Raw genomic sequence first — 14,378 nt, forward strand, 5'->3', positions numbered from 1 at the left:
GGAAGTTGGTTTGGGATAGAAAAGAGAAGCTTGCAAAGGACTCTAACCATTCACGGGGAATAGGAAGAGGAAGGTTATGGAGCATAGAGCAGAAAGAAAAGTAGCATCTATGGAGGGGTGTGTGGTGGAACAGTAATTTTTTTAAGTTGATTATGATAGAAATTCAAGTGATATATGCAAGTTCAAATGTCATTCCTTGATGCACTTGTAAGAGGTAAAAATGAATAAAGAATTAAAAAAAAAAGAAGTGCTTGAGATAATTGAGTCAAATCCATGAAATTGTCATCTAGCATCCATGACAGCAGTATCAAACAGCCAGCAAAACAAAGCAACCCCCCCCCTCTATGAAAACAATGGGGTTGGGCCGGGGCATTGGTCTCTGCCGCACTGCCTAGCTCAGGGGTAGGCAATTCCAGGCCTCAAGAGCTGGAGCCAGGTGAGGTTTTCAGGATATCCACAATGAATATGTATGAGATGGATTTGCATGCACTGCCTCCTTGAGATGCAAATCTATCTCATGCATATTTATTGTGGATATCCTGAAAACCTGACCTGGCTCCGTCTCTCGAGGACCGGAATTACCTACCCCTGGTTGGGGCATTGGTCTGCTGCACTGCCTAGCTCAGGGGTGTCAAAGCCTATCCTTGAGGGCTGCAATCCAGTCGGTTTTTCAGGATTTCCCCAATGAATGCATGAGCTCTAGTAGTATACCACCAAAGCAGTGCATGCAAATAGATCTCATGCATATTCATGGTGGAAATCCTGAAAATCTGACTGGATTGCGGCCATCGAGGAGGGACTTTGACACCCCTGAACTATGTTCCCAGTTTTTCCTGGCTTTTATTTCCATATTCTGCTGTTGCTTTTCTCGGCGATCTTTAGCTCTGGCCTAGCCATCTGCCGCTCGGCGTTCCTTTACGAAGCCTTGACGTGCTCGCGCGTTGGCCGCTCTTGACGTTCCTTGCGCTCGGCTTTCTTTCACTTTGGGCTGCCGCGTCCTGAAGCCAGCCGGAGACGCCAGACAGAAGCAGCCGAGTGCCGAGGGGTTTCTTCGCCGTTTATCGGGGCCGCTGAGCTTTGTTGCCGGACCGGCGTCGCCATGACCCTGGCGGAGAGCCGAGCGCCCCGCAAGACGGCCGGGAACCGCTTGTCCAAACTGCTGGACGCAGAGGAGGACGACGAGTTCTACCAGACCACGTACGGGGGCTTCCATGAGGTGAACCGTGCAATAACTGACATATTCACTGATGTGTAATAATACATGAATGATATCAGTTGGTACCAGAGAGGAGAGCGAGTTATATAGACCGTACACGGGGGTTTCCACAAGGTGAAACGTACAAGAACGTGCATATAATATGTATTCACTGATATGTAATAATACAATAATGCATATGACTCCGTATGGGAGGGGAGAAAGGGCTTCCACAAGCTGAACCGTACAATAAAATACATATTCACTGATATGTAATAATACAATAATGCATATGACTATGGGAGGGGAGAAAGGGCTTCCACAAGCTGAACCATACAATAAAATACATATTCACTGATATGTAATAATACATGAATGATATCAGTCGGTACCAGAGAGGAGAGCGAGTTATATAGAGCGTACACGGGGGTTTCCACAAGGTGAAACGTACAAGAACGTGCAAATATACTGATATGTAATAATGCATATTACTCGGCATGGGAGGGGAGAAAGGGCTTCCAAAAGCTGAACCGTACAATAAAATACATATTCACTGATATGTAATAATACAATAATGCATATGACTGTATGGGAGGGGAGAAAGGGCTTCCACAAGCTGAACCATACAATAAAATACATATTCACTGATATGTAATAATACAATAATGCATATGACTGTATGGGAGGGGAGAAAGGGCTTCCACAAGCTGAACCATACAATAAAATACATATTCACTGATATGTAATAATACAATAATGCATATGACTCCGTATGGGAGGGGAGAAAGGGCTTCCACAAGCTGAACCATACAATAAAATACATATTCACTGATGTGTAATAATACATGAATGATATCAGTCGGTACCAGAGAGGAGAGCGAGTTATATAGACCGTACAGGGGGTTTCCACAAGGTGAAACGTACAAGAACGTGCAAATATACTGATATGTAATAATGCAATAATGCATATTACTCGGCATGGGAGGGGGGAGAAAGGGCTTCCACAAGCTGAACCGTACAATAAAATACATATTCACTGATATGTAATACAATAATGCATATGACTCCGTATCGGCGGGGAGAAAGGGCTTCCACAAGCTGAACCGTACAATAAAATACATATTCACTGATATGTAATAATACAATAATGCATATGACTCCGTATGGGAGGGGAGAAAGGGCTTCCACAAGCTGAACCGTACAATAAAATACATATTCACTGATATGTAATAATACAATAATGCATATGACTGTATGGGAGGGGAGAAAGGGCTTCCACAAGCTGAACCATACAATAAAATACATATTCACTGATATGTAATAATACAATAATGCATATGACTGTATGGGAGGGGAGAAAGGGCTTCCACAAGCTGAACCATACAATAAAATACATATTCACTGATATGTAATAATACAATAATGCATATGACTCCGTATGGGAGGGGAGAAAGGGCTTCCACAAGCTGAACCATACAATAAAATACATATTCACTGATATGTAATAATACAATAATGCATATGACTCCGTATGGGAGGGGAGAAAGGGCTTCCACAAGCTGAACCATACAATAAAATACATATTCACTGATGTGTAATAATACATGAATGATATCAGTCGGTACCAGAGAGGAGAGCGAGTTATATAGACCGTACAGGGGGTTTCCACAAGGTGAAACGTACAAGAACGTGCAAATATACTGATATGTAATAATGCAATAATGCATATTACTCGGCATGGGAGGGGGGAGAAAGGGCTTCCAAAAGTTGAACCGTACAATAAAATACATATTCACTGATATGTAATACAATAATGCATATGACTCCGTATCGGAGGGGAGAAAGGGCTTCCACAAGCTGAACCGTACAATAAAATACATATTCTGTAATAATACATGAATGATATCAGTCGGTACCAGAGAGGAGAGCGAGTTATATAGAGCGTACACGGGGGTTTCCACAAGGTGAAACGTACAAGAACGTGCATATAATATGTATTCACTGATATGTAATAATACAATAATGCATATGACTCCGTATGGGAGGGGAGAAAGGGCTTCCACAAGCTGAACCATACAATAAAATACATATTCACTGATATGTAATAATACAATAATGCATATGACTCCGTATGGGAGGGGAGAAAGGGCTTCCACAAGCTGAACCATACAATAAAATACATATTCACTGATATGTAATAATACATGAATGATATCAGTCAGTACCAGAGAGGAGAGCGAGTTATATAGAGCGTACACGGGGGTTTCCACAAGGTGAAACGTACAAGAACGTGCATATAATATGTATTCACTGATATGTAATAATACAATAATGCATATGACTCCGTATGGGAGGGGAGAAAGGGCTTCCACAAGCTGAACCATACAATAAAATACATATTCACTGATATGTAATAATACAATAATGCATATGACTCCGTATGGGAGGGGAGAAAGGGCTTCCACAAGCTGAACCATACAATAAATACGTATTCACCGATATGTAATAATACATGAATGATATCAATCTGTACCAGAGAGGAGAGCGAGTTATATAGACCGTACACGGGGGTTTCCACAAGGTGAAATGTACCAGAACATGCATATATACTGATATGTAATAATACAATAATGCATATGACTCCGTATCAGAGGAGAGAAAGGGCTTCCACAAGCTGAACCATACAATAAAATACATATTCACTGATAAGTAATCATACAATAATGCATATGACTCTGTATCGGAGGGGAGAAAGGGCTTCCATAAGCCTGACGATTAAGCTCATGAACTCATCCTTGAAAAAGGGCTACATACCTCATTGCTGAATATTACTATGGTCAACTTCAAAGTAATCCCCTTGGGAAGCTATACACCAACACCAGTGCCTACTCCACCCTTCAATGCAATTTCGGAACAGTTTTTTGTGGAATGCCCATTAGAGCTATCGTCGAATTGCCCTTGATGTCCTGAATGTCATCAAAATATCTTCTTTTCAATATTTCCTTTATCTTTGGGTAAAGAAAAAAAAATCTTTGGTCAGATCAGGTGCGTAGGGAGGGTTTTCCAATACAGTTATTTGTTTACTGGCTAAAAACTCCCTCACAGGACTAGGAAAAACAAAGACCTTGCAGATCTTAACCACACGCCTTTAAAAATCTGCTCACCTGCAGGAGATTAAAAAAACGATCCTCCTGCCAGTCTTCATTTGGGGGGTGTCGGCGTCAGGAGGGATTGGGCATCCCTCCTGCTGGGCTATAATTGGGGGGGGGGGGTTTTCAAGGTTGAGGAGGGAGTGGGCATCCTTCCTGCCGATTTCAGGGTTACGTGTCAGGGGGTTCTCTGCCACAGCTGGCTCAGCCGATTGTGGCAGGGATAGTTCCCCCAATCAGCTGAGCCAGCAGGACTCTCAGAAGCGCGGCTTTGGGCAATCCGGGAATTCCCTTTCTGCGATCAGCTCAGCCGGCTGCGTCTACTTTTAACTTTTGAAATGTAGGCTAACATTTTGCTGGCCATTCATTTCAGGCCTCTGTTGCGACTGCTAGGGCTGCTTAAACTCGCCCAAGGCCACACCCATGCCCACACCCAGCCTTGGGCAAGCTTAAGTGCCCCTACCCCTCTCCCTAGACCAGACAATGGCAACTCCGGTCCTCGAGGGCCGGAATCCAGTCGGGTTTTCAGGATTTCCCCAATGAATATGCCTGAGATCTATTTGCATGCACTGCTTTTAATGCATATTCATTGGGGAAATCCTGAAAATCCGATTGGATTCCAGCCCTCGAAGACCGGAGTTGCCCATGTCTGCCCTAGACCCTCGACAAACGTCTACAGTATAGGTGTCCTGCTTCGGGGGATTTTTTTTCTCTAAAAACATGTATCTCGATTGGCTGCCAGATGATGGTAGGACGTCTACAATCAGGACTCCGGTTTATAGAATCAGCTCCTAAGTGTATAGTCATCGATGGAGATTGCCCCAACTTTGTTGAGCTGATAACTTTTCAGTGGCCCCCTCATAACGGTTAAGAAAAGTTGCTGTGGGGAAGTAAGATTAGGGACAACCCTGTATAACATTTAATGTGCCTTTCCTGATCAAAACTATTTAACCAATGCCTTATGTAGGCCCTAAAATGATATGAGTAGCCATTCATTTGACCTATAAACCCGAATGGAAACAAATGGAAAACTAGTCTAATATAGACAAGACAGTAAACCATTAAGAAAACTAATCCGCAAGAAACATAACAGAAATGATAAACATCCTAAAAACATCCAACACATCTTAATTTCACTCATCCTGCCTCTCTCCCCCACCCCCACCATACCATTCAGTCATATCTTACATCTGTTTCGGCTAGGAAGAAATGGCCACACTTTATGTATCTTCCTCAATAAAAACTAGCCAGTTAGGGCCTGGCTCCTTTATTTGGTTATGTATGGATTTTAGATATCATAACACTGATTTTCTCTAAGAGTCTGAATCCAACTTGCTCACTGGGGCGAATGTGTGAAGGTTTTTGTTGCAGAGGTATGTTTTCTTTCACTAATTTAAACAGTATCGGCAGTGCGCTCGAAGCTTTGCCGACATCTGGCGCAGCGTTTTGGGTTGACTGTGTCACCGATGTGCTCACGACTCCGATATCGCTCTTGTCCTGTTCTCCCCTGAGCAGGAATCGGGAGATGATGAGTACAAAGGTGACCGCTCCGAGAGCGAGGACGAGGTGGATTCAGATTTCGACATTGACGAGGGCGATGAACCAACCAGTGACCAGGAGGAGGAAGGTTCCAAGAGGAAGCACAGAGTGGTCACCAAGGCTTATAAGGTATGGCTCTTTAATGATCATTTTCTCAGTTTAAAATGCATTTAATTTTAATTTAATTTGAGGTTTTGCAGGTTCGTAAATTTCCTAAAAGAACACGTAGAAGAAGTCCCACTTCACAAAATCCTTTCAAATCAGGGTAAATTCCTGAATTGTCCCCTGTTTCCCCTTCTTTAAGAAGAATAGGAAACTGGTAGATTGTATACAGTGTGATAAACAGATCTGATTTGTCTTTGTTTCTTTTTAGGAACCACTGAAGATCCTGAAACCCAAACCCCGGCCCAAGAAGACCGACACACCTGTCACTAGGGCTCCAAAGGTCCGTCAGGAGAAGGTGATGCCTCGGGAGCCACAGGAGGATGTGGGAGACAGTAAGTGTTTATTGAATGTCGTGGATGTGATGTGTAAAGAGTAGATCACAAATTCCAAATGTTTAGGAAGCGTTCCAGCGACTGAAGAGGCAGCATCGCAGGCCTGCTCCAGGGCCTTCCTTCAGCCAAGTCCCTCCTTCCAAAGTAACTTCCGGCAAAACCGGAAAAGAGGAGAGATGGTGGGCATGGATGGGAGCATAGGAACAGGGACAAAAAGGGAAATGCTGCATGGGGGTGGTATGCCAGAGATAATGCCAGACATGGGAGGGTTTATGGACATAGAAAGAAGATGGCTAGACACGGGGGAGAATAAGAACGCAGAAGGAAGATGTTGCACTTAGGGGAGGCCATAGGGATGTAGAGCAGTGATACGGAACACAGGGGGAGAGGATCATAGAATGGTGAGATGATGAAGGCAGGGAGATACTAGAAAAGGACGTTTAAGAGACAAAGAGGAGAGAGATGGGGAGCAGAACATACACAGAGATAGAGATGGATGGTGAGCACGGAGAAAGAAGAAATGTCAAATGGCCAGGAGACCCTGGCAAGTGAGTTAACAGAAGACAGAAGAAACCTGAGACCAACATGATTTGAAGAATAAAATGATGAGACAACAACAGGTAGAAAAATAATTTTATTTTCTATTTTGTGATTAGAATATATCAGATTTGAAATCTGGATCCTGCTAGAGCTGGTGTTAGGCATAACTGGGGACTGCAAATCCCAGGCCATGCTTCTTTAGCTTCCAGCTGGCTTAGGGCTCTCTCTGACCAGAGGGTAGTTGTCCTAGTTGCACTCCCCTAACACTATTGCTGCCATGTGTGACTGAAGTATTCTATTAGCTTGATTTTTCTATGTAGCATTCTGCAGTACCAATTTGACTTCAATTTTCTCAGTAGTGGAGGGGATATTTGTGAGGGGGAGGGGAGAGAGGGGTTTTGTTGATCTTTGCTCTGTATTATTTGTGATCTATAAAATTATAAATTGCACAGAATATTTTTTTTTTTTCTTTAATAAAATAAGTTCAATATAAAATCATAACTGTTTGAGGCTTGTGGGGACAGGGATAAGCTTGCGGGAAGGGGACAAATTGTTCCCCCTCGTCATTCTCTAGTAGAGACATATGTCTGTTTACCAAGAATTGCTGCCAGTGTCAGCTTCATCTTTGCTTCAGTGACCCTCTCATCACTGTTATGTTTGCAATTCCAGTGTTCTGAATAGCAAAATTTAAGATGAAACCATCCACTGTTTGCCTGATGAGATTTGCAATAGCAAAATCCCTGTTTGATTTCATTTAAGTACAGTAATTAGTTACATTTCGTGCTTAGTTACTATACAACACTGAGAACCAAAGAAGGCATCGCCTTAGGTGTGCAACTTAAATTGTAGGAAGGGATATTATACCTGCTATGCTTGAGTATCGCTACATGGGGCGACCTCACCTGGAGTATTGCGTTCAATTCTAGTCTCCTTATCTCAAGAAAGATACAGCAGCACTAGAAAAGGTTCAAAGAAAAGCGACCAAGGTGGTAAAGGGGATGGAACTCCTCTCGTATGACGAAAGACTAAAAAGGTTAGGGCTCTTCAGTTTGGAAAAGAGACGGCTGAGGGGAGACATGATTGAAGTCTACAAAATCCTGAGTGGAGTAGAACGGGTACAAGTGGATCGATTTTTCACTCTGTCAAAAATGACAAAGACTAGGGGACAGGGAAGTTACAGGGAAATACTTTTGAAACCAGTAGGATTACATTTTTTTTCACTCAGAGAATAGTTAAGCTCTAAACGCGTTGCTTAATGTAATTCATTGTTTTCAATTTATGGAATAGAAAAATATGATAATGCATAAATCTTGAGTATCCTGGGCCATTGGGCGGGGGTGGGGAGAGGACTGCAAGTCTCCGAGTTAAGAAGCACCAGAATCGGGAAGATGCCAAACTTTGCCTTCTCGTCATGCCTAGGTCGGAAGTATATGCGGCAGTCAACAACGGAGCACACTCGCCAGACCTTCCTCCGGGTGCAGGAGCGGCAGGAACAGTCACGACGCAGGAAAGGACCTCACCTGGACGACCGGCCACTCACCCAAGAGGAGCTGCTGGAGGAAGCCAAGATAACAGAGGAGATCAACATTCGGTCTCTAGGTGAGTTGGTGCGGGCTTTTCACGTGCAGTGTAATAGCTTTTGTTTCCTGTAAAGTTTCCAGTGTATTAGAGACACTTTCCTCCAGGGGCTCTGCTGAATGCTCTTCAAATCCTATAAATGTGCTAACTTCAATCTTCTCCACTGCCCGCTTGATATAGTAATTGCAAACAATCTCTTAAATGTGTTACTCGGGTGTCTCATTTGTGGAATTTGCTACGGTTGACGATCCAAAATAAAGTGAGTTTTTAGAATCAATATTTGTGTTAAGTTATAATGTGTAATACCCAGTCTGAACAAGTAAGTCAAGGCGGTTTTGGTGACCATCCCTCCCCACCCCCGAGCTTTCATGCGTTCACTGTGGCCCTTTGCATGAAAACGGTAGTAGAGACCACTTCCCTAAGTAGCGGTGTGGAGAGCAGGAGAAGCTCTTGGCAGGGCTGGGGTGCGAGGAATCATTTGCACCTATCCTAACTCATCTCGTTTGTTCTTCCAGAGAACTATGAAAGACTGGAGGCCGACAAGAAGAAGCAGGTTCACAAAAAGCGGAAGTGTGTGGGGCCCACCATCCGCTACTGCTCGGTGACCATGCCGCTGATCACAGAAGTCAATCTGAAGGAGGAGAACGTGGATGTGGAGGGGTGAGTAATGGGGAGCACCCGGCCGAGAATGATCTAGCTTCAGGTTTCATAAATATTTGATGAATCGCTTATCTTGAATGCTAAGCGATTTACAATATCAAATGGTAATACGAGGTTAAAAATGACACAGACGGACAAACAAAAACGAAAGGAAAAAGGGTTGAATTACAATGAAATCAAGAAGAGAGAATGAAAAGGGGAATAACAAGAGCGGGAGGGGTGGATTTCTTCATTGAAGACAAGAGGTAGGCTAATGTCAGTGCTCAAAAGCGTCTTTGAATGAAAAGCATTTCAAAGCCCCCTTGAATTTATCCATGTTTATTTCCTCTCTGATATGATGAGGCAGAGAGTTTCATGGAAGGGGAGGGGGAGCAGTTACGGAGAATATACATGGTAGCCCCCTACAAATGGTAACTGTAACCAGGAATATTTTTCCTTCATAAGTTTGGCCTGCAGTGAAGGGGAGAGCTAGCAAGTTATGAGCGAGAGCTCTCCAGGGAGAAGAGACTCGTCAACAATTGTCTCCCCCCCCCCACCCATGTGCTTTTCTTGTTCTGGCTTGCTCCATGCGCCCACCTGGGTCATTGTGGGTTCGATCATGTCGGCCAACCTGCCATGAGTCAGTTGTACCTGACAAGACGTAGTGCGACCCGGAAACCTGCTACAAGCAAACCAGCGGCGGAAACCCTGACGCAACCTATAACCCAGCTTCACGAGAGAACATCTTTAAACTCGCCATTCTATGGAGAAAAAAAAAAGAGAGAGACCAACGGACTTTCCCACCAAAATTCAAATTGGTGACCAACGGACTTTCCTGCCTCATTCACCTCAAGTCCCAACCAATCGGGTTTGAGGACCTACTATATAAAGACAAACTGTGGACCTCACAACACACCCTGAAGAAAGCCACCTCACGATGGTCGAAATGTTGGTTCTGCCTGACAAGATGCTACGAGACCCAGAAACCTGCAACAAACAAGGTGCTCTGGGTGGCTTCCGAAGGGGATCGGCCCTCACAGAAGGCATAAGGAGCATTTTGGTTATCAGTAACGTGGGAGCGATGGTGGGTTTTCATTGATCTTGCTGCTTGTGATAGGCGTGGGGAAGAGCTAAGTGGTACACCATTGTATTTTGTACTGTAGTGTTAAATAGTCTATAAACAGTCCTTACGCTCTGGTTTTTCCTTTTGCAGGTTGGACCTTGAGATGCAACACGGTGCAGAAGCCTCGCAAACAGCAGTTGTGGTTCCGACTGGGAAATGCTCCCGGACTTTCCTCACGTTCAGTGACGATGAGACCTTTGAGCGATTCTTTCCCAAACCGAAGCCCGTCAGGGTGCCCGTGCGGGAGATCTGTCCGGTTACGCACAAGCCAGCACAGTACCGTGACCCCATCACGGATATCCCCTACTCCAGCATCCGAGCCTTCAAAATCATCCGTGAGGCTTACAAGAAGTACATCACCGCGCATGGCCTACCCAATGCAGCTATTGCAGCGGCTCTGGGCGGGGGAAGCACCCTGAGCGACCCAATCCCCCGACCACGACAGAAAATTATCATCAAACAGAGTATGTCCTGAACTTAATGGCAACTGGGCCAGCTCCTTGTACTTTTCATGTTCCTGACAAAGGACTGTGCCATAATCTTCTGCTGCTACCTTTTCCTTTTCAACAAATCTCTGATCCTATCTGTGTGGCCGAGCTAAAGATTTTGAGGCACAGTTTGTGGGGGGTGGGGGGTCGGGGGGGGGGGGTCGAGGTCTGTTCTGGTTTATTTTTGTGGCAGATTTGGTCATTTCTGTCATCGCCTAGGTAGGTCCTAAACTGGAAGAAAGTTAGAAAATTGCTCTGCTGATTATTAGAGACTTAAGAGTGTCAAGTGAACGGAGAATTGTTGTAATCTTCCAAGCAAAGACAAATGGCTCCCTCTCCTCTCTACCTTGTGCAGCCATGCAACTCTCCACGATCTCATGGTGCACCATGTAGGGAACGAGAGGTGTCGGTCTGGTTGACTCAGATCTCACGCAGCCAATTCTTTTCAGGAGTAATTTCAGACAAATAAGCTTGTCCACGGCCATCATAAAAGTTGGTGGTAGAAGCGGGATTTGAACTCAGATTTCCGAGCTCCCAATCGGTTAGCCACCGTTCCATCTCTGCTGGCCTCACTTTTGTTTTGCTATATCTTTCTTACTGTTTTACAGTCCCATCCTTTAGTACCACGGGGACAGATGTGATAAACCATGTGATCCTTTTGTAAACAACTGCTGGCTTTCCTGTCTTGTTAGGATTTAGGGATGTCTGTTTTGGTTTCTGTGAATCATTTCTGTACATTAAGGTTTATTAAAGTCTTTGAGCTACCTTTCGGGAGCAGTTCAAAGGTCCTGTGCTCTGGTTTCTTAATTTGGTGCATTCTTTGGATTTCCAGCTCAGTCCTTGGATGTGGCATTAAGAGCTTCAATTTGCAACTCCCTGGGGAATGGCCCTCTTATTTATTCTACCCTCCCCTTACCCTATCTCAGCTGGGAGCAATCGTGTGTCCAAAATTTGATGTTGCTGTTCTGAATTGACAAACAGAGAATCCAAATGTGGATTAACAGACAAAGGTTAATAAATAAGACAGTAAAAACTTTATTGTTTCAAACAAACCTCAACCCGATGTGGCAGTGTTTCAGAATATCAGCAGCCGTAGTAGCTCGGTGGGGTGGGATGGGAAATTTGGTGGCGGAGAAAATGAAATGTGCACTATTTTAATTAATTAATTAATTAATTGTTATTTTCCAATGCTCAGTATGACTTCCTTTAAGGTTTGACACTTAGGCAGTGTTCCAGGAGCATTTAAGCCACCCTTGGAAAAAAGTAATGCAGATCCTCTTATTCCAAATAACTACTGGCCAGTATCAAATCTTCCATTTCTTTCAAAACTACCATACTTGAGAGAGGTATTCAACCAACTTCAAACTCATGTTGAATCTAATGCACAGAGACAGTAGTTCCTGCCAAAGCTGCAATAGCAACTCTGCCACAGCAAATGCACTGAAGCCCATAGGAATTGAATGGACTTTGGTGCATTTGCCATGGGAGAATCGCTACTATAGCTTTGTAAAAGGGGCCCTTAAGGAGTGAACTCCATAATCACCTAGACCAGTGTTTCTCAACTTCTTCAAGCCAAGCCACCCCCTAGGTCTAACAAATACCAACCGAGTACTCCAGCCCAAGCTCCGCCCCCGACCTCCACCCCCATTATAATAGTACTTGTAATGCAATTTCTCCCATTAATTTTTCATGTACACACAATATAATCTTATTAATTCATAATGATAACTACAGAATTAAAAAAAAAATCCACAATGGCGCCATTTAGTGGAAACCATCACAAAGGACAACGAATGGACTGCAAGTGAAAAAAGATGTATTTAAATAAATAAATGTTTAAAACAGTTGTAAAAAGGCAATATAATAAATAACAGCAGTCGGACCATAATAGTGAAGGGTATTAAGCTGATAACTGAGTCTCTTTTCTTCCCTATATAAAATATTGTTGATGTTGCCTGGTCGCCATTCATGCTTTAAAGGCGAGGCTTACTATTGCCCATACGAGAAACAGGAATCTATGTGAGATCTTGATGCCATCTATTTTACCTGGCTCAGACACTCAGCTACCTGCACACACTGGCCAACGAGCCTGCGGTTGCTGCTCTGTCTGCAAACGTGGTATGCATTGATTCCTTCACAGATCCACATACTAATAAAGGTTTCAATATACATCATTCGTCTGATTGCAATGCCTATCAAGTTGTTTACATCATAATTTGTCCATGCGATAAACTATCGCAGTTTTTAGCGCAGGGAGCCAGTCCATTCATTGCCTTTTTTTATTGTTTCCACTAGATGGCGCCATTTTAATTGAAATACTGTATCTTTTACTTTGCAGCCTATTCACATTCACTGTCTTTTTTTACCGTTTCCACCAGATGGCGCCATTGTATTAGAAATACAGTATCTTTTACTTTGCAGCCTATTCACATTCACTGTCTTTTTTTACGGTTTCCACCAGATGGCGCCATTGTATTTGAAATACAATATCTTTTATTTTGCAGCCCATTCATCATTCACTGTCTTTTTTACCATCTGCATGAGATGGCAATATTACTACATTACTATTATACATATATTTTCCCCATCAGTTTCAGCTTATTTAAATTGTATGTTTATTTTCTCGCCCATGATTTATCTACAGGTTGATTTTTATTTTTATTTTATTTTGCTATGTATTTGTGGGTGTTTTCTGTATTGACTTGCACTCACTATATATCCACATGGCTTTTCTTGCTATTTACACTTCACATTTTAGCATCTCCTGTTCATCATATGATTTGTTCTTTTCGGTTTTCGATATTTACGCCTGTTTTGGCATACGTTGTATTTTCTGGACCTTCATTTGTGATAGATGTCACTTTGGGCACCTTTTATCAAGTTGCGTTACAGGTTTTTAGCGCGGACCAGCACGGGAAATGCTCCAGCGCTCAGAGAATTCATGTGAGCAGCGGAGCACTTACCTTGCTGGCCCGCACTAAAAACCTCTGCACTGCTTACACATCATGTTGCCTCCTTGGGGATCTTCTCGCAGAGCTAGCACTTGAGCGTTTTAAAGGTGAGACACTGACTAGGGGGGAAGCGCGTCATTCGAAGAAGACAGCCGGGCGCTCACCTAAATTAGCGGGGTGGAGCGTCCGACTAAAAGACGCTAGGGAGAACACTACATACCAATAAAAATCAAAGAAGACTTGCAAAAGGGTGCAGATCACAATCTATTGCATAAAACATTATCAATAAAACAAACAGAAGTACAACGTAATTGTTAACTAACTTTACAGCTATTTGAAATGATAGAATAGCGCACCATGGTCTCAAGTTTGGATTTGTTTGTCTGATGACCTGTATTTGGTCCATCTGTTCGGAATCCAAGCCTCTTGTGTCTGCTCCCAGGCCTGAGTTGCCTGGAAGGGAAGCCCAGGTTCCGAGCCACTGAGTTGCTCAGATCCAGCTTGGAGTAAATCTTTTGCAGATAATAGAACTTTGGAAACATAAAAACTTGATGGCCCATCCAGTCTGCCCATCCGCAGTAACCATTATCTCTTCCTCTCCTTATTGGCTAAGGCTCTTAACATTTGCATCTCCTCTTCCTATAGGCTAAGGCTCTTTGCACCTGCATTGTGATGTCAT

The 14,378-nt window shown here is 43.5% G+C and overlaps 1 protein-coding gene across 1 annotated transcript; it reads left to right on the plus strand.

Moving 5' to 3' along the window:
* The first annotated feature begins 819 nt into the window (after positions 1-819).
* Positions 820-11,542, plus strand: VPS72 (vacuolar protein sorting 72 homolog). Its single transcript, XM_033923090.1, has 6 exons — positions 820-1,216; positions 5,860-6,012; positions 6,257-6,380; positions 8,340-8,519; positions 9,014-9,158; positions 10,351-11,542. Exons 1-6 carry the CDS (start codon positions 1,100-1,102, stop codon positions 10,733-10,735), a joined length of 1,104 nt encoding a protein of 367 aa, XP_033778981.1. The 5' UTR covers positions 820-1,099; the 3' UTR covers positions 10,736-11,542.
* The last annotated feature ends 2,836 nt before the right edge of the window (positions 11,543-14,378 follow it).

This window comes from Geotrypetes seraphini, chromosome 16, assembly GCF_902459505.1.
Source record: "Geotrypetes seraphini chromosome 16, aGeoSer1.1, whole genome shotgun sequence".
In the NCBI taxonomy this organism is placed as follows: domain Eukaryota; kingdom Metazoa; phylum Chordata; class Amphibia; order Gymnophiona; family Dermophiidae; genus Geotrypetes; species Geotrypetes seraphini.